This window comes from Sphaeramia orbicularis, chromosome 16 (genome assembly GCF_902148855.1).
Source record: "Sphaeramia orbicularis chromosome 16, fSphaOr1.1, whole genome shotgun sequence".
NCBI classification, from domain to species: Eukaryota; Metazoa; Chordata; class Actinopteri; order Kurtiformes; family Apogonidae; genus Sphaeramia; species Sphaeramia orbicularis.
This window is the reverse complement of record NC_043972.1, coordinates 60,357,549-60,378,212: the sequence shown is the minus strand read 5'-3', so window position 1 is coordinate 60,378,212 and position 20,664 is coordinate 60,357,549. Positions and strand designations below refer to the sequence as shown.

Below are 20,664 nucleotides of genomic sequence, written 5' to 3'. Positions count from 1 at the left end.
GCTGAATAAGGGTTTGAACTGTGGCTTTACTTCATTATTTCCACTGTACAAAACAAACACAACAGTCACAAAGTGATCCACCTGAAGACTGGAAACCTGTGTTTTCATCATGTGTGATTATGTTTTGCTTTGTCATCGTTCATCTCTGTAGATATTTCTACGTCTGTGTCGGTGCCTGATGACAAATGGTTATCGACTCTGGAGAGCACACACTGGCTGGACTACACCAGGTAACACAATGAAACAGTATTAAAACACACTCGGTGTTAAACAGTACTAAAACACATTGAACTTTAATTAGTTTCGTGGACTGTTTATGGAGTTGAATTAGATTACAGTACAGATGGGTGAGTCTTCATGTGGGTCATTATGAAATCGTCATTTGGCCCAAATGAACAAAGAAAAGCCAAAACCATCCAAATGTGGGGACATGACATAAAGGCTGAGAAGACAGAGGACTACTGTGGTGATGGTGAATATATGAGAGGAGGCACAGGGACCAAACAGACGCACCTGTGAAGTCACACACTGGTCTGTTATGGACCACATGTTCCACCCAGTTCTGATGAAAACATTTTCATGTCTACTATAGAAGGTATGCACATCCGTCACTTCCCCCCCAGGCCACGCCCCTCTCACTCAGACTGAGTGTCTTAAACCAGCCTGTTCAACATGACAGAGTACAGCAGTAAACACAGCCAGAGAAAAGGACCATGGGAAATCTGAAATTAAATGAAGGACAGTTGGACTGGACATGGATCTGTACGAGCTACCAAAGAACAAGTGGTCCATGAACACTGACATGTGGACACAAATGGAGGATCCAGACCTGATCCAGGGGGGAGGGGGTCAGCGCTATTTGGACCTGAAACTAATATACATGGTTTCATCAGGACTGACAACCAGGGTCCAAAACTAGTGCCCAGAACCAGCTGATCCAAAGGCTCCAAAACTAGGGCCCAGAACCAGCTGATCCAAAGGCTCCAAAACTAGGGCCCAGAACCAGCTGATCCAAAGGCTCCAAAACTAGGGCCCAGAACCAGCTGATCCAAAGGGTCCAAAACTAGGGCCCAAAACCAGCTGATCCAAAGGGTCCAAAACTAGGGCCCAGAACCAGCTGATCCAAAGGGTCCAAAACTAGGGCCCAGAACCAGCTGATCCAAAGGCTCCAAAACTAGGGCCTAGAACCAGCTGATCCAAAGGCTCCAAAACTAGGGCCCAGAACCAGCTGATCCAAAGGTCATTTCCAGTCCAGCGTGGACTGACCCCAGTGAATATATGCATGATCTACTGGGACTGAGCAGATTTACTGAGTCTAGTTCAGATCCAGTCCTTTATCCAACACAGATACTACCTCAATATGTTCTCAATATATACTCAATATATATACTCAATATATACACAGTATGTACTCAATATATACACAATATGTACACAATATGTACTCAATATATACACAATATGTACTCAATACATACTCAATATATACACAACATATACACAGTATATACACAATGTATACTCTATGCATACTCAGTATATACACAATATATACTCAATATATACACAGTATGTACTCAATATGTTCTCAATATATACTCAATATATACACAATATGTACTCAATACATACTCAATATGTACACAACATATACACAGTATATACACAATGTATACACAATGTATACTCTATGCATACTCAGTATATACACAATATATACTCAATATATACGTAGACAGTTTAGTAGATTTGAACAAAGGCTGAACTAGGACTCCTGAACACACTGTATACATTACAGTTCGACCGCAGCTGTTCTCCAACTCTGCATTTAGTTGGTTTTGTTTTTTCTTGTCCTTCTGACTGAATCTGTGTTTGTGATGTGTGTGTTCATGTGTGTGTTTATGTGTGTGTTCATCTGTGTGTTTATGTGTGTGTTCATGTGTGTGTTTATGTGTGTGTTTATGTGTGTATTCATGTGAGTGTTCATGTGTGTGTTCATGTGTGTGTTTATGTGTGTGTTTATGTGTGTATTCATGTGTGTGTTCATGTGTATGTTCATGTGTGTGTTCATCTGTGTGTTTATGTGTGTGTTCATGTGTGTGTTTATGTGTGTGTTTATGTGTGTATTCATGTGTGTGTTCATGTGTGTGTTCATGTGTGTGTTCATGTGTGTGTTCATGTGTGTGTTTATGTGTGTGTTTATGTGTGTATTCATGTGTGTGTTCATGTGTATGTTCATGTGTGTGTTCATGTGTGTGTTTATGTGTGTGTTCATGTGTGTGTTCATGTGTGTGTTTATGTGTGTGTTCATGTGTGTGTTCATGTGTGTGTTTATGTGTGTGTTCATGTGTGTGTTTATGTGTGTGTTCATCTGTGTGTTCGTGTGTGTTCATGTGTGTGTTTGTGTGTGTTCATCTGTGTGTTTATCTGTGTGTTCATGTGTGTTTATGTGTGTGTGCAGGTCGTGTCTGAGGAAAGCGTCAGAGGTCGCCTGCCTGCTTCGCAGCGGTCACCTGACCGTAGCGCTCCAAGGTGAGTCATGTGACCTGCGCTCCCGGCTCATATTATTTAATCCATTCATTATTCAGGGCGCCTCCCTCTCATTAAAGCCACATTTGGACTAACCCTGAAGGAGACCTGGACCAAGGACAAGCACAGTCCACCGAGTCAGTAGGCCTCAGTCCAACAGGACCATAAGGGCCCAACAGTACTGACAATGGACCAGAACACAGCACACACACACACACACACACACACACACACACACACATACACACACACACAACACATACAGAAGAACCCTACCCTAGACCCTTCTGTCTGAATATGATGCCTTGAAAAACACTCTGGAAATCCATTATTATTGAGTTTGACTGATGTTCAGTTGTAGTTCTGTCACCGTCTGACACCAAATATTCAGTTTATTTATAAATCGCTTTCTAATTCTGTTTCTACTGGAAAAACACAAACACACAACTGGTTTAAAAGAATGTCTCCAAATGATTCAGTGACGTATAAAAGGTATAAATGAGAGAAGGCTGACGTGGGGGGGGGGGTTATGTGGTCCACAGAGGCTGAGGACCGGGACCTGAGCTGTGTGGTGTCCAGTCTGGTGCAGGTGATGTGTGACCCCCACTGTCGGACCCAGAAGGGCTTCCAGGGCCTGGTCCAGAAGGAGTGGATGATGGGGGGACACCGCTTCTACAACCGCATCAACTATCACCGTGACAACGACAAGGAGGAGGTCAGGGGGTGGAGTCTGGGTTCATGATCATTTCTGTTCTGCACTGCTGTTGTTGTCTCCCCCCCCCCCCCCCCAGTTTTCACCCTGTCACTCATGCCCCCCCAGGCCCCGGTCTTCCTGCTCTTCCTCGACTGTGTTTGGCAGCTGTGGTCCCAGTATCCGTCGCGCTTCCAGCTCACAGATGACTTCCTGTTGGCCCTTCATGACAGCGTTCACCTGCCGCTCTTCAACAGCTTCCTGTCCAACTGTCAGCGAGAACGATGCAAACGCAGCCAGGTAAGAACACCTGAGTCCACATCTGCACCCCCCAAACACAGCGGCTTCAAACATGAGGCTGTGAAGGGCAAACACAGATGAACATGTTATAGAAAATGTACTTTTTCATGTGATTTTAAAATTGTACGCATTTGTTGAGATGTGTTCCAAACATGTAGACATCCACATCCTTTTTTGAGCAAAAATATGTTTGAAAGCAGATCATCCTTCACTCCGTTGGGTACAAATGATGCTAGAAACAAGATTCTGAAAGTAGAAATGGTGCACAGAAGCAGAGACAGAGAAAATACCCTAGATCTATAATAGTCCTCTATATATTTGATGTAATTTTTTGTGCAAACACTGTTTTGTTATGGTTTTGTTCAGGGTTTTCCAACTCTCCCAATGTACGAGTTGAATAAGCATTAAAAGCTAAACGAAGGGACTGAGGGACAAACAGGGTTAATCTGAATCTGAATATAAATGAATCTGATTCCACTCTTCACTCAGTGATCAATAATTAGTTTTCTTGTATTAGTACCTGTACCTGTATCTGTCACAATGTCGATGTCCTACAGCAGTGTTTTTCAACCTTAGGGTTGGGACCCCACATGGGGTCACCTGAAATTCAAATGGGGTCGCCTGAAATTTCTAGTAATTGATTAATAAAAAATAAATAAATTACTAATAGAAAATATATGGTGAGTTGAGAGAGACAATCCCAATCCATAAAAGACATGACAAACTGTGAAGCTCAAACTGAAGCACTGTGGTTTTGTTCATCTGTCAAATGTTCACTGTGGTCAGTTTCAGATGCTGCAGCTCTTTCATAATTCATAGTTTCAGTTCTTGTTTGTTCAGTATTAATTGTCCTCCTTGTAAATCACAGCTGGACTGACTGGACAGATCCTGACCAAGGAAAATACAATTATCCCTTTGTGCAGTAATCTACACCTGGATTTACTGCCTCCGTCCACAATAATATACATTAAATAGACTAAGTGTCATCTAAAATTAACATTTATTTGCAACATAGTATAGCAAACTATTACATGATCAAAAACAAATTAATTTTAGCAACAAAAAAAAAAGTCTTTGTTTTGAATGTCAGGTTGCCAGAAATTTGTGATGTTAAAATGGGGTCTCCAGCCAAAAAAGGTTGGAAAACAGTCCTACAGCCTGAAAACAGACGCTTAGTGTAAAAGTCTCATGTCCTCTTAAACTCAAGTCCATTTATACTGAAAGGGATATGTGGATGTTTTGCTCAGTGGCACTAAAATACTCAGAACCTGGAGCTTTAAGTCAGAAATGGAAACAGGAAGTTCTTTTTTCCAGTGCAGTCCGAGTCAGGCTCACCTGTGTTAAAGTGGAACAGGTGTGGGGGGTCAGACCTGTGCACCCACAGACCAGGAGGCAGGGCGTCAGTATCAGCTTGGACTCAGTGCTCATACCTGTACTAATGCTTTATGCCCCCCCCCCTCTTTAGAACCTGACCCAGTCCTACACACCAGTCAACGGATGGAGAGACATGCTGCTTACTGATTCGTCCTCAGATCCATGTGACCCCCCGCTGCCCCCCGTGTGGGACTGGGATCTGCAGTACAGCCGGCAGAAACAGATGCGCTTCAGCCAACCCGTGGCCCCCACCCCACCCCTCCAACCGCTGCTCAACGGAAACCTCAACACAAACCCCGACTCTCACAGGGTAAATAACACTGATGCCCTGAGCATAGACGTAGGGTTTACAAAGCACCACAGCGCCCTCTGGTGGCTGAAGGCACATATGGACTGACATAGACCAGTCCGTAGTAGTCTGGACACATTCAACAGCAGACAGAGCAGGGGTTATTCTGACCCTCAATAATAATCCCTTAATAATACCCTTAATAACAATAATAATAATAATAATAATAATAACAGTAATAATAATAATAATAATAATAATAATAAAATCAATACACAGCGAGAGCACATCGATAATCCATCATAAGGTTAAACATCACCACAGTCCGCCATATTGATATTTTGTCACATGTCACCGCTTCGTCCCAGGTCTGTTTGTTTATTATTTCTATTTTATTTTTACAACTGCTGTTATTTTTCTTTCAGTTCTTTTTTTTCCACTATAATTTTTTTTTTTGTCTTAGTTTTCACTACCCTTAGGAATCTGTTAACTACCATGTGAGTAATGAGGTTTTTGCCCTCATTTGCCCCCCGTGTACTCCAGCTGGCTGACACCATCCCAGGGTCGGTGTTCCTCCTGTCCCGGGGCTCCTTCTCCTGTCCTTCCAACCTGCTTCCGTGGCGCAGCACCAGTAACGGCTCAGGTGTTTATAAGAAGAGCCACCGGAGGGCGCCGTCCTCTGACAACGTTCCGGGCCTGGAGCGGCTGCTCAAAGCCTGGGCCCTCACCGACTATCCCCACAGCCTCACGTCCAACTCTGGACCCCAGGGGCCGCTGGACCCCTATGAGCCCCTACTGCCCGTCCTGGTGGGGCCCTGCATGGGCCTGTGGAGGGAGTGTTACCTCCGAGGGGCCCTCCACGCTCAGGTAGGAAACACAGCCTCTGTGTGGTGTTCAGGTGCAGGTGTGGTCGTAGGAAAACCTTCCAAATGTGCATTAAATAGGTTTATGGAAACAAAAGAGTTGAACTGAGTCTGAAGTCGGATCACAGCGTGTGATCGGTTATTGTGTGAAGAGATCGAGCACCAAAGGAGCTGAAGGGATTTGACAGATGATGTTTATTAGTTTATTCAGCAGCCGTTCAAGCTGTAACTCCTCCAGCACACTAATAATAAGGCTTTGGTTCTGGAATGTTCAGTCAGTTTCAGTCACTTCAGTGACTCATTGGTACGAGGTTCTTCACTCTAATGCTGCGTTCCAGGCCACTTTTTGAGCCCGTAAGTCACGACTTCAAACCACGACTCACGACTTTGTAACGTTCCAGGTACGTCACACCAAACTGCCTGAGCGCAAGGAAATGTGGGAGTTAGATGTAAACAAACCACCATGGTGGACCGTACGTTATGTTCATTTACAATCATTTCTATCACCAAAGGTACTTGCTTCTTGGTTATTTGAGGGAAACAGAGGAGGAAAAACAGTGCCTAAGGAAAGAGAAGCTGTTCTACCTTTGATGTTATGGTTTTTTGTGTATTTGAGTACATATTTGGTATTAATTTATTCTTGCACTCATTGGACTGAAAACTAGCTAATGCTAGAGTAGCTGCTGATTAAGCAGAACATTTGCAGACAAATAATGTCAGAGCAATACCGGTTTTTAATAAACAATCTGCATAAACACCGCATCCATGGGGGGGCGCCATTGCTACATGACGTCAGAACTCGATCTAGTACGAGTTTACGGGTGGGAAGTCACAGGTTTGACTGACATTCAGCGCATTTTCACCGGTAGAAGGATGGAAAAACACGAGTTACGGGTTACCTGGAACGCAGCGTAATATCACTGTTCTACAGAGTTTAATAAATGATCCGCCTCAGATTAAATGTGTTCAATGTTCCATATTTGAATCAGATTCGTAGTTAAACTAATGACCTTGCTGCTGTTTTCCAGGTATATGATGGTGTGTTCAAACACATATATGTTGGTTTGGGTCCATTTATCCAACAGATGTATAAATGTTCCACTGATAGAACCTGTCCAGTCCATGTGCTGTCATGTGCAGACAGTGTTTGAAGTAGATATGGTCCATCTGACACTAATGTTCACCTGGACTTAAACCCATTCTATCATTAGTTCAACTGTTTCACATTTGGAGCCCAGACTGGATCTGACAAACTACAACCAACCAGCATTTAGGACTGGACTAGTCTGGACCAGAACCACCTGGAACCATGTGACCTGTAGACCAGTGGAACCATGTGACCTGTAGATCAGTGGAACCAAGTGACCAGTAGACCAGTGGAACCTTTGACCTGTAGACCAGTAGAACCGTGTGACCTGTAGACCAGTAGAACCGTGTGACCTGTAGACCAGTGGAACCATGTGACCAGTAGACCAGTGGAACCATATGACCTGTAGACCAGTGTAACCACATGACCTGTAGACCAGTAGAACCATGTGACCTGTAGACCAGTGGAACCATGTGACCAGTAGACCAGTGGAACCATATGACCTGTAGACCAGTGGAACCACATGACCTGTAGACCAGTCCAGTAGAACCATGTGACCTGTAGACCAGTGGAACCATGTGACCAGTAGACCAGTGGAACCATATGACCTGTAGACCAGTGGAACCACATGACCTGTAGACCAGTAGAACCATGTGACCTGTAGACCAGTAGAACCATGTGACCTGTAGACCAGTGGAACCATGTGACCAGTAGACCAGTGGAACCATATGACCTGTAGACCAGTAGAACCGTGTGACCTGTAGACCAGTAGAACCGTGTGACCTGTAGACCAGTGGAACCATGTGACCAGTAGACCAGTGGAACCATATGACCTGTAGACCAGTGTAACCACATGACCTGTAGACCAGTAGAACCATGTGACCTGTAGACCAGTGGAACCATGTGACCAGTAGACCAGTGGAACCATATGACCTGTAGACCAGTGGAACCACATGACCTGTAGACCAGTAGAACCATGTGACCTGTAGACCAGTGGAACCATGTGACCAGTAGACCAGTGGAACCATATGACCTGTAGACCAGTGGAACCACATGACCTGTAGACCAGTAGAACCATGTGACCTGTAGACCAGTGGAACCATGTGACCAGTAGACCAGTGGAACCATATGACCTGTAGACCAGTAGAACCGTGTGACCTGTAGACCAGTAGAACCGTGTGACCTGTAGACCAGTGGAACCATGTGACCAGTAGACCAGTGGAACCATATGACCTGTAGACCAGTGGAACCACATGACCTGTAGACCAGTAGAACCATGTGACCTGTAGACCAGTGGAACCATGTGACCAGTAGACCAGTGGAACCATATGACCTGTAGACCAGTGGAACCACATGACCTGTAGACCAGTAGAACCATGTGACCTGTAGACCAGTAGAACCATGTGACCTGTAGACCAGTGGAACCACATGACCTGTAGACCAGTAGAACCATGTGACCTGTAGACCAGTAGAACCATGTGACCTGTAGTCCAGTCTTTTGTAAAAGTCTGATCAGGTGGATGTCCAGGCTTTTACTACTTTAATCTGACTCTTTGACTCTTTGTTTTCCTCTCTCTCAGTAAATTCCACTCAGGCTTTTCTCAGTAGGTGCATTTATATTTATTTGAGCCTCACTTTTAGGTGGTTCTCAGCAGTGTTGAATATTATGTTGACACTTTCTCTGTAATGCTTTGGTCTCTAGGCTTTAGGTGACAAATGAAGAAAAACCTATTCCACTTAATGGAAATGGGTCCAAGTTTCCCCAAAAACTGTATTCTAGTGTCCAGAGTGTGTTCTGTTCCCTGAACTAAAGGGTACTAAAGGGTCTATCAAAGAAAAACAAATGGGTTTGTGAAAAAAAAAGAAAAGAATTCAAATCCAAAAAAAGGCCTGTAAAGTGGACATGTTTGGTCTGGTATAAATAGTGGATGTGTTCAAATAGAGGCAGTTGCGACATCCTGACTCATCGGCGTTGACCTTAAACCACGTCGCTCTGAGTCGTTGGGTTTTTATGAGTGGACACATGATTCACTCCTCCACAAACGGTCGGTTAAATCTGGCCCCGACACTTCCTGAACAGCTCTGTCGTTCATGGCCTGTGTTCGTCACCAGTGTGTGTTCAGTCGATGATGTCGACTGTTTGATGTGTGTGTGAGTCCTTACAGTGCTGACTGGAACAGCATGGATGTGTGTGTGAGTGTGTGAGTCCTCACAGTGGTGTCTGGAACAGTGTGGATGTGTGTGTGTGTGTGTGTGTGTGTGTGTGTGAGTCCTCAGAGCACTGACTGGAACAGTGTGGATGTGTGTGGGTGGACTTGTCTATTTCAGGGCAGTTGAAGAACAGTCAAACGTTGACAGAACTCAGTCCTCAGCTGTTCAGGCTGTGCAGAGGCTGGTGTAGGCCCGGGGCTGATGGGAACTGTAGGCCCGGGGCTGATGGGAACTGTAGGCCCGGGGCTGATGGGAACTGTAGGCCAGTGTCGGCTGCTGGTCTTTCAGACAGGGGAAGCTCATTGTCGGCTTACATTAAAAAAAAAAAGTCAAGTTATTTAAACATAAATTCGTCCCTCCGTTCCTTTTTTAAAAAATGCTCAGTGACCTTATCGTACCAACTAAACAAGAAAACGTTGAAATTCTGTTAAATGAACCCAGTTGGTCCAGTGGTTGTGTTTTCTTTCAGGTCAGTAAATGAACAGTTCATTTGGTTTCTGTGATTTCACAGCAGAATGTGTGACGGTATTAAACTGAACTGTGTCAGTGAAGGAGCAGATCTGAAAACAGCTGTCAATCAAACCGGATTCAGCCTTTGGACCCATCCTCCAATCAGCACGCGGAAGCTCAGCGTTCAGCCCGGCCGAGCTCCACCCACAGCTCCATTCACCCCCAGAGACGTCGAGCGTCCGGGGGCGGGACAACACGGTATCATTTATCCAATGAGCGTCCAGTTTAGAGTCAGTTTCCAGCAGTTCCACTCAGTCCCATTGAAGTGCATGGATGCTGAGCGTCTACGACAAATGCACTGAGCAGAGATGGAGGAGAAAACACAGACACGAGAATGGAGGAGAAGTGAACAACATCCAGTCCACTGATCTGGGATCAAACTGATTCTGAACCAACTGGTCTGAGAGATGAACGTGTTCCAACACATTTGGAGTCAATGAAATGAAAACAAATGAACAGATTATGTGAGTCATTTTCGGGGCAGATGAGCTTCCACTGCAGTCTGACACTAAACACCTCTGCTGTAGGCCCGGGGCTGATGGGAACTGTAGGCCGTTCCACTAACATGGATTCATTTGGTTCATTCTGTCGTTGGATTATGGACCTCCTTTCATCCAAAGTGTGCATTAAATGTACTTTTACCTCCCGATATTAAATGTACTTTTACCTCCTGATATTAAATATACTTTTACTTCCTGATATTAAGACTACAGTTGGATTCATGCTCAAACCATCGTCGTAAATACATTGGAAAAGCATTTAATAAATAATAACATTGTATAACACTAACATGTACTTGGATTTTATTTGACACTAACATGTATTTGGGTTTTATTTGCAGAATCATAGTTTTGTGTGTGTTTTTGGTCCAGTTCTAGGTTGATGTTTCATGTGAACCATCTGATCCAAACCTCCTGGGTCTCAGCTCCACTTTCTGCTGCTAAAATTGTCTCTATTGTGACCGAGGGAGTGTTTGTATGTGGGTCAGGACGTGTCCATGGCGGTCCAAACAGAACCACAGTGTTTTTACTCATGTGTGTGTGTGTTCATAGAAAAACCACTAAAGCTGAGCTGAAAAAACACACACACTAATGTTCAAAGGCATAAAAGTAACTGAACATTTAAAGAGAAACCACTGAAAACATGAGTGCGTCTGCATCTGCGTCAAGTTTATTATCATTAACAAAAACTAACGAAACGATGAAAACTAGAAGTGAAAAGACATTTTCGTTAACTGAAATAAATAAAAACTCTAATTAAAAGAAAAAAAACTATAACTAACTGAAACTGTATTGTGTGTTTACAAAACTAACTAAAACGGATGAAAATTATGGATAAAATTCCCTTGGTTTTCGTCTTTGTCAATGTCAGATTGATACGAAAGCAATTTATTTTGCTCTAGTAATTTTAGCTAGCGGCACCGTACTATTACTGGTGTGTCATATGATGTTTAGTTGATATTTGGTACAGACAGACACAACTTCTCCAAAATTGTTGAATTACAAATGACTGAAGTTATCAGTGATGTTTTGAAAAAGAAAGTTTTTCATCCAATCTAAATGATGAGAACAGATAAGTCCCATGATGCACCAGCAGTGGAGCAAGGTTATTATCGTTAACGAAAACTAATGAAATGACGAAAACTAGAATTGTAAAAACATTTCCGTTAACTGCAATAAATAAAAACTATAATTGAAAGAAAAAACGATAACTGAGACTGTTTTGTGTGTTTACAAAACTAACAAACATATAAAAATTATGGATGAAATTCCCTTCATTTTCATATTTGTCAATATCGGATTGATACGAAATCAGTTTATTTCGCTCTAGTAATTTTAGCTAGCGGCACCATATGACACTTGATGTTCTGTCACTTGTGTTCACTTGTGGTTTCCAGTCGTCTTCTGGTCCCCACTCTACCTGGAAACATGGAGACTGAAGTTGGGAGAAAGCAGCAGAGTCCTGTCTGGGATTTATGTGAATACGACGACAGAGAAGAAGAGAAAAGAGACGACTGAACTACAACTAAACTAAAACTAAGCATTTAGAAAAAAATGAAAACTAATAAAAACTATCAAAGCTGCTCTAAAAATGAATTAAAACGAACTGAATTAGAGAAAAAAAAGTCAAAACTAAATAAAACTAAACTAGAATGAAAAATCCAGAACTACTAGAACCTTGGTTCTGCGTCTGGAGGGTCGTGTTGTAGAGCCTGAGCAGTAGAACCAACACATGGTCTGAGGTGGTTCTGGACCCGACCATAAACTGGTTTAATTCTCAGGGTCAGACTGGACCGTTGGACAGTGTCTGCTGTCCGTCCACCGTCTGACGAGGGCGGTTAGAAAATATCAGTTCTGCAATATATCGCGATATTTCATTTCATGATACTGTATTGATATTAAAAAAGTACTGTATTGATATTTTTAGGTATTTATTCAAATGCAGAAATTGTGGAGGTTCATTTTTGTTTTTTGTTTTTCTTTATCGTTTCTATCTTATTTATTATTATTTAACACCGTTTTCTTAAATAATGATTATTTGAATCCTCCTAAAAGCAGTTTTTTTCTGTCTGAGAGGTAGATGTTCATTCCTTTGTTTGGATTGAACTCAAATCCTGTTCTGATGTTAGTTCTGAACTAACAGAATCTGAACATTTGAACAGGATCTGAAACTGGAATGTCTGTAAAACAGAATTTCAGTTTGAACACAGTTTGAACATTTGGTGATAGAACATTAGATCCTGTTGGGATCAAATAAAAATGTGTTTAGGATTTGTGCAGATTTCCTCTGTAATTCAATTCTTCAAGGATATAATCATTTAAAAAAAATAAACAAAAAAATTGCCTTTTTAACAGTATTATGTTATATCGTGATAAGGGATGTAACAATTACTGGTATAACAATAAACTGCGGTAAAATTGCAGATGGTTAGTATTACCGTTTAAGATAACTGTGTTTGATTACCACACTGTTAGGGGAGAAAACACCTATGTAAAGATCTGCTTTTATGTCAAATATTTGAGTAAAGTTTAATTTGTTACAATTTTGATTTTCTATCCCTAATATTTGGAACCAATATTCACTTTTAAAGTCTTTGAAAAGGTTCGATAAACATCTGTGTGTTTATGCAATAAATTATATACATTTTTCAAATCGGAATTTATATTTTTTTGTGTGTTTTCTGTCCTTTTATGTTTTTATAGTAGGTTAAAGTGAAAAAAATAATAGACAGATGATATAGATGAAGTTGTGCTGAAAAAACAGATCCCAAACATGGGTATAGTAAACATTTGTTTCTATAGTATATAAAGGCCAAATCAAAAGGACTGAAAAACAGACAAAATAGGCTCAGACCACTAAGGGTTAATATTGGAATGTTTCTGACACAGAAGGGACAGTGGGACTGGTATTATATTTGTTTGTTTGTCTTTTCAAAATAGAACTTGGTTAAATTCTTTCAGTCTGTGTATCAGTACTTTTTGAACATTCTGAACAATACCACGATAATAATGAGAACCGTGATAATTTTGGTCACAATAACTGTGATATGAAATTTTCATATGGTTCCATCCCTAATCGTGATATATCGTATTGTGATCCTCGTATTGTGATTTATATCGTATCTCCAAATCCTTGCTGACACTCAGCCCTACGTCTTCTCCCCTCAGGCCTTCTCCCACCCGCTGTCCGCCAACCACCCCCACCCCGTGGAGCGTCTGGCCTGGGAGGTGCAGCAGCTCAAAGACAAACTGACGCAGGGTTCCGCCGGCTCCGACTCTGACTCCCCCTCCAAGACCCCCGCCGAGCCCCGACGCCCCCCCGACGCCAACCTCAACCAGAACACCAACAACGGCACCTTCCTGTTCCCGCTGTCCAGGCCTCAGCCCCCCGCCGTGGCCAGAGCCACGCCCCCCCTTCCTCCTACCTCCGCAAACCACCTGACCTCCAGAGCCCCGCCCCCTGCCTCTGTGGCCCCGCCCAGACCCGTGCACAAAGACAACGGAGGAAACAACAAGCACACGTTCCTGTTCGGACACACGTCAGCTGAGCAGCAGCGCTACTGCCCCCCCCCCAGCAGCTACTGCACCCCCCCCAGCAAGATGAACAAGAGCAACGGGCCCTCAGTGGGCTCCTGAGGCCCCCCTGGTCCAAGACTCAGTACAGGGTCCTGGTCCCAGACTCAGTACAGGGTCCTGGTCCCACACAGTACAGGGTCCTGGTCCCGGACTCAGTACAGGGTCCTGGTCCCACACAGTACAGGGTCCTGGTCCCGGACTCAGTACAGGGTCCTGGTCCCGGACTCAGTACAGGGTCCTGGTCCCACACAGTACAGGGTCCTGGTCCCGGACTCAGTACAGGGTCCTGGTCCCACACAGTACAGGGTCCTGGTCCCAGACTCAGTACAGGGTCCTGGTCCCACACAGTACAGGGTCCTGGTCCCGGACTCAGTACAGGGTCCTGGTCCCACACAGTACAGGGTCCTGGTCCCGGACTCAGTACAGGGTCCTGGTCCCAGACTCAGTACAGGGTCCTGGTCCCAGACTCAGTACAGGGTCCTGGTCCCACACAGTACAGGGTCCTGGTCCCGGACTCAGTACAGGGTCCTGGTCCCACTCAGTACAGGGTCCTGGTCCCACTCAGTACAGGGTCCTGGTCCCAGACTCAGTACAGGGTCCTGGTCCAGACTCAGTACAGGGCCTGTACAGGGTCCTGGTCCCACTCAGTACAGGGTCCTGGTCCCACACAGTACAGGGTCCTGGTCCCAGACTCAGTACAGTACATGATGTGGTCTGATGTGGTCTGAAGGTGGTACTGGAGGCGCCTGTTAAACAGAGGAGTGTGATGACAGGAACAGGAAGTGTTGTCCTCCTCCTCCTGGGTCTAATCCAGTCCAGGTCTAATCCAGTCCAGGTCTGGGTTCAGTCTGGCTCTGGGTTCAGTCCAGTCCTTTACCCAGTCCAGACCCAGGTCTACTGTCCTATCAGTCTGAATATTCAACCATTTGAACTGATTTGTCATCATTTATTCTACTTTTATCTTCTGTATTTTGCGTTTTTCAGTATAAATCCTGTATTTTTTGTATTTAATTCACTGATCGTGTAAATGTTCATTCAAACTCAGAGGTTTTTGTATCAGAAACAGACCAAATACGACACAGGTTTAACCCTTAAAGAACCACAGCTCCTTTTGTCCCAGTTCTCAAGTGAAGTTTTCTCTATATTTCATTTTTCTAAAGTGATTTTTCACTATTTATTATAATATTATGGTCTGCATTTTGCATTTTTCACTGTAAATCATGACTTTTCTATTATTTAATTTAAATGTTCATGAAAACTCAGTAAATTCAAAGGTTCTTCTATAAAAACAGATCCAACTGAATAAACAGTGTCTTTTTCAGTCCAGTCTGTCCTGAACTGAACATAAACCAGTGTGTCCGTCCACTGGCACTGATCCAACTGCATGGGTTTGACTGGAGAATCAGTATTGGAGAAGATGACGGTGTTTCCACGGCAACTACGGAGCCTCTGAACGTCCAAATATGGTCATATCTGATGAACATGAAAAGATGAAGAACTGTATTTGACACCAAATATTGACATGAATGATCGGATTAGTGGATCAACAGGAATTAAACAGTTTAGATCAGGAGAAGGTTTAGGTTAAAGGAGGATGTTTGGGTCTGGACTGATCTGGACTGGACTGATCTGGTCTGGACTGATCTGGACTGGACTGGACTGACTGTATGTGCAGCTGGACCTGAGGATTCAACTGTTTCAACTAGAAATATGGTCTCCATGGCAACAAGGGCAGGAGATGCTTCAGAATGAACCTGATCTGTGAGCAGGAGCAGGTCCTGGTTCTGTGTTTCAGTCGTCTGTAACTGTCAGAACACTTCCTGTTCTTGGTTCTTTTTTCTTCTCATGTTTTTGTCTTTTTGGTTTTAAACTCACATTCAGCTGATCTGGATCTGATCCACTGAGTCTGGGACGAACAGGGAGGGAGGGGGTTCACGCCTCCTGCTCCTCCTCTTCCTCCTCCTCCTCCTCCTCCTCCTCTTCTTCTTCCTCCTCTTCCTCCAGTGCCTCCTCCTCTTCCTCCTCCTCCTCCTCCTCTTCCTCCAGTGCCTCCTCCTCTTCCTCCTCCTCCAGTTCTTCCTCCTCCTCCTCTTCCTCCTCTTCCTCCAGTGCCTCCTCCTCTTCCTCCTCCTCCTCCTCCAGTTCTTCCTCCTCCTCCTCCTCCTCTTCCTCCAGTGCCTCCTCCTCTTCCTCCTCCTCCAGTTCTTCCTCCTCCTCCTCTTCCTCCTCTTCCTCCAGTGCCTCCTCCTCTTCCTCCTCCTCCTCCTCCAGTTCTTCCTCCTCCTCCTCCTCCTTCGCTCACATGGACTTTCACTCATGTATTAATAGTATTTTTTCTGTTTAATATAAAACTTTTGAATATCGTACGTTAACAAAGAACCAGCGTTGGACACAAAGGGACACTTCTTTTCCTCCACTGTTTCCTCTTCTTGTTCTTTTTTCTTCTCCTCCTTGTTCTTTTTTCCTCTTCTCCTCGTTCTTTTTTCCTCTCCTTCTTGTTCTTTTGGAAGTGCCTCAAGGTTCCGTCTTTTCCAGCTGATGTCATGTCGATGCGCTGGCGTGGTTTCCACAGATCAGTGTTTTTGCACCGTTGTGTATTAGACAGAACCCCCTGTTTGTGTTTTATTGGGACACAGACCTTCTGTCGTGTCCAACGCTTCCTCACTATGAATGATTCAAATGCTGTAGATATTTCTGAGCTACCATGTGGGAGTTTTCCAGGTGGATTCGGATGCGTTTGCCTTCCTTTTATGGTCGTCATTATCCTGCGGATGGCGTTGGATCTTCAGCTGTCGGTCTCTGTTGTAAATGTGTTTTTGGTACGAGCGTCACCTAAAATATGCCAGATGTACATACTTTTGTATCTGCATGTTTGATCCTGATAAATAAAGTGTTAAAAAAAAAACAGACTTTTAAGGCGTTCCATAAGAAATGTTTTATTTCTTCAAACATTCCATTTATGTTCCATGGTACATCATGTGTTTATTTTAAGAACATTTGGGTTAAATTATGACATGATATTATTATTATTATTATTATTATTATTATTATTATTATTATTATTATTATTATTATCATTATTATTATCATTATTATTATCATTATTATTATTATTATCATTATTATTATTATCATTATTATTATTATTATTATTATTATTAATCTTCCACTTGTTGGATGAACAGAACCATCTTTGGGTTTGAACGACTGAGGAACGAACCTCTGAAAAAGACTGAAAGTTCAGAACCAGGTCTGATCCGGTTCTGTCCTGTTTTTATTATTATGACCTTACGTCTGTTTTTCTTTTTTCTCTTCTTTTTATGTCACCTCCTTCACTGCGTTTATCTTCTCTTATCTAAGGAACCATTTCAGTCCCAGCTTTTGCACCGGTGCGTCAGGATTCAAAAGGAGGTCACCAAAAAATAACACAACCTGGTGCGTTGGCTGTTGCCATGGCAACACTGACATTTGTTTGAAAGACGACTATGTTCACATTGATTTTAGGTACCAGGGAACAGGTACTAAGGAACATAGGTACTGAAGAACATAGATACTGAAGAACATAGGTACTAAGGGACATAGGTACCAGGGAACAGGGACGTGCACAGGATTCTAGAGGGGCAGGGGCTCAAAGTCACAGAAGGGCAGGATGTGTGCGCCAAATTTTTTTCAGGCCTTAATAACACAATATGTGGCTTAATGTAAAATGAATAAAGTAGCCATAGATAACAACAACAACACAGCTGTGTGTATTGTGTAGCTGTGAGTGATGCAACTGCTGTTTCTCTTGTGTCATCAAATTATTGTCCAAATGTTTCATAATACTGAGGTTTGGAGGACACGCGATTCAGCTGCAATTCTAAAAAGCAATAAAACACTGGCTTGTTATCAGGCTATGTATTGTTGAAGATAAAGATTGTAACACATGAACATTCAACTGTGAAACATTGAACATTGACAAAAATATAGAAATAAATCCTGTAAAACCAGTGGTGTTTAGTCTGTAGTTCAGCCTGCGTGCCTACAGGACTGCAGTCCACATGTGCATCTACAGGATTTGTTGTTGACGTAGCAGAGCCAACACAGTCTGAGACCTGAGATGAGCTTCACAAGAAACTACAACAATTTCCTGACTCCCCAAAACTGAGTCATGACTTCCAAACTGGTAAGCTAAGGCTAATATGATATTTTTCCCAAAGTGCACATGAACGCAGCTTTCATTTAAAAACACTAGTCCAGTGTGCACATAAACCAGTCCTACTGTGACTGCTGTTGGAGTTTCCTGTTCCTACTGCAGAAACATTCACAGCAGCAAAGGCACAACACACTGAAGATCTGGAAACAAATGGAAACTGTCAGTGAAATCAAACAGAGTGAATGATTGTGTTTGATAAACCACAAAGGATGAAGTCCGTCCACTGTCCTGTCTGATCTGTGCAGGAACTACACAGTGGAGATGTGACCACGGCTTGGACTTCTCTCTCTCTCTCTCTCTCTCTTTCTCTGGACAAGCGTGTGAGCGTGCAGCATGGGGAAGCCCCGCCCCTCAGTGACAGACATAATTTTTCACAAAGAAAAAGTGTGGTTGTCATTCTTTCTGGGTTATTGTGTTGTTCTTCTGACTGTAGATCACGTTGGTCTGTATGTGGAACCTGAACCAAAAGGATTTGTTCAGCCTGGACTGTTCAGGTTCCTTTTTGCACTTTCATCCTGCAGGGCCGGAACAGAACCTTTGGCGGGGGGGCCAGATTTGGCCCCCGGGCCGCATGTTTGACACCTGTAACTTAAAACCTTTGACTGAGTCTGTAAGTTAGCAGTTAGCATTAGCTCACCCATCAGCCCTGAAACTGAGTTTTTGTCCAAGTAGGTTCACTTTGAGTTCCAAACAGTCCACACGGCACCGGCTTCAAAACATCCGTTCAGAAACGGGTAACGGCACAGTGGATGTTTTCAGAATGAATGTCTTAAATTTCTTTGGATGACCATTAGTTCACCAAAAAAACAGAAGAAGAGCCAGTCATTCTCATACATAAGCCACAATTTTATTTTTTAACAAAATAAATATTTACAGTATGATCTGGAACACTTCAAAAGTAGCATGGCACTGTTCAATAGAGGACTTCAAATGGAACGTGCACATCTGGCATGAGATGTACGGTCAGTAAAAGGAGCTGAGATCATCATCATGTGCAAAAGGTTCAATACTTTCACAGAGAACGTTCAGAGTAAGAACTGCCTGACAGGAAATGGTCCATATACAAAATACAGTGTATCAGCTAGGTTTGGTCGGTCTAGTCTGTGACTGTTCAGTACGACGACGGTATGGATGTGAAGTAAACCAACACCTGCTGCCGTTCGATTCAGACCGACAACAGGATGAGGAGTCGGTCTCAGGTGAACTTTAGAGTGAGATCAGCTAAAAGACACAAACTGTCGTCCACATTTGTTACATGCACGTTTTCATCCTTCTACTCAGATGCATTTTGGCGTCTGCAGATGTGAGTGTGAGGCAGCAGATTCACCTGATGAGCACAGAGTACACAGCAAGGTTATGATCGTTACGGAAAACCAACGAAATGACCAAAACTACAACTGGAAAAACATTTTTAACTGAAATAAATAAACACTATAATTAAAGGGAAAAAAAACATAACTGAAACTGAATTGTGTGTTTACAAAACTAACTAAAACGGATAAAAATTATGGATAAAATTCCCTTCGTTTTCATTTTTGTCAGTGTCGGATTGATACGAAAGCGATTTATTTCACTCTAGCAATTTTAGCTAACTGGCACCATATGATATTTAAGGGTCCGTCACTTGTGTTCACTTGTGGTTTCCAGTCGTCTTCTGGTCCCCACTCTACCTGGAAACATGGAGACTAAAGCAGCAGAGTCCTGTCTGGGATTGATTTGAATACGACGACAGAGAAGAAGAGAAAAGAGACGACTAAACTACAACTAAACTAAAACTAAGCATTTAGAAAAAAATGAAAACTAATAAAAACTATCAAACCTGCTGCTCAGATGTCATTTGCTTAGCTTAACTGAAGTTACCTGATTGTACCAATTGATAATTTTGCTTTCAAATAGTAATACTTATTGCCAAATGTCGTTTGTTACCTCCGCCAAGGAGGTTATCGTCGGCTTCCTGATAAAACCTGCTGTGGCTTTTGGCAAATTTTACAGGAGAAACAAAAAACTGTTTCTATAACAGGAAACTATGAAATATGACAAAAATATCTGTTCCTTTAATGTTGGTACTTCTGATGGAATGTAAACAACTTTCACAGGAGACTGAAATTTGAAGCTATAATAGAGGAGACAGCAGGTTTTATTCCCAACCAAAAATGTCACTGAGCAGGTTTTATCAGGAAGCCGACCATATGTTTCTGTTGACACTGGTTTGTCTGTCTGTCTATGTGCATGATAACTCAAAAAGTTATGGATGGATTTGGATGAAAATTTCAGGAAATGTTGACACTGGCACAAGGAACAAATGATTAAATGTTGGTGGTGATCGGGGATGGGGGGGGCCGTGGGGGTCCACTGATCTGCCTTGGCAGAGGTCTGCGCTCAAGTGCTTCTAGTTTTGTTTTTGTTTTGCATAAAAAAAGGTAAAATGACAAATAAAAAATGTGGCAAAAAAAAAACTAGCAAACCTGCTCTAAAACAAATTAAAAGTACCTGAACTAGAAAAGCACTCAGAGAGCGCAAACCTCCACCAAGGCGGATC

The 20,664-nt window shown here is 43.0% G+C and overlaps 1 protein-coding gene across 1 annotated transcript in view; it reads left to right on the top strand.

The window, feature by feature from the left end:
* Positions 1-14,019, top strand: part of mtmr11 (myotubularin related protein 11) — a 65,617-nt gene extending 51,598 nt beyond the window's left edge. Inside the window, exons 11-17 of the mRNA XM_030158897.1 lie at positions 152-230; positions 2,462-2,532; positions 3,072-3,244; positions 3,350-3,520; positions 4,986-5,204; positions 5,727-6,050; positions 13,523-14,019. Of these exons, the coding sequence (XP_030014757.1) occupies positions 152-230; positions 2,462-2,532; positions 3,072-3,244; positions 3,350-3,520; positions 4,986-5,204; positions 5,727-6,050; positions 13,523-13,990 (1,505 nt within the window). The 3' untranslated portion in view covers positions 13,991-14,019. The remainder of the gene's footprint in view (positions 1-151; positions 231-2,461; positions 2,533-3,071; positions 3,245-3,349; positions 3,521-4,985; positions 5,205-5,726; positions 6,051-13,522) is intronic.
* The last annotated feature ends 6,645 nt before the right edge of the window (positions 14,020-20,664 follow it).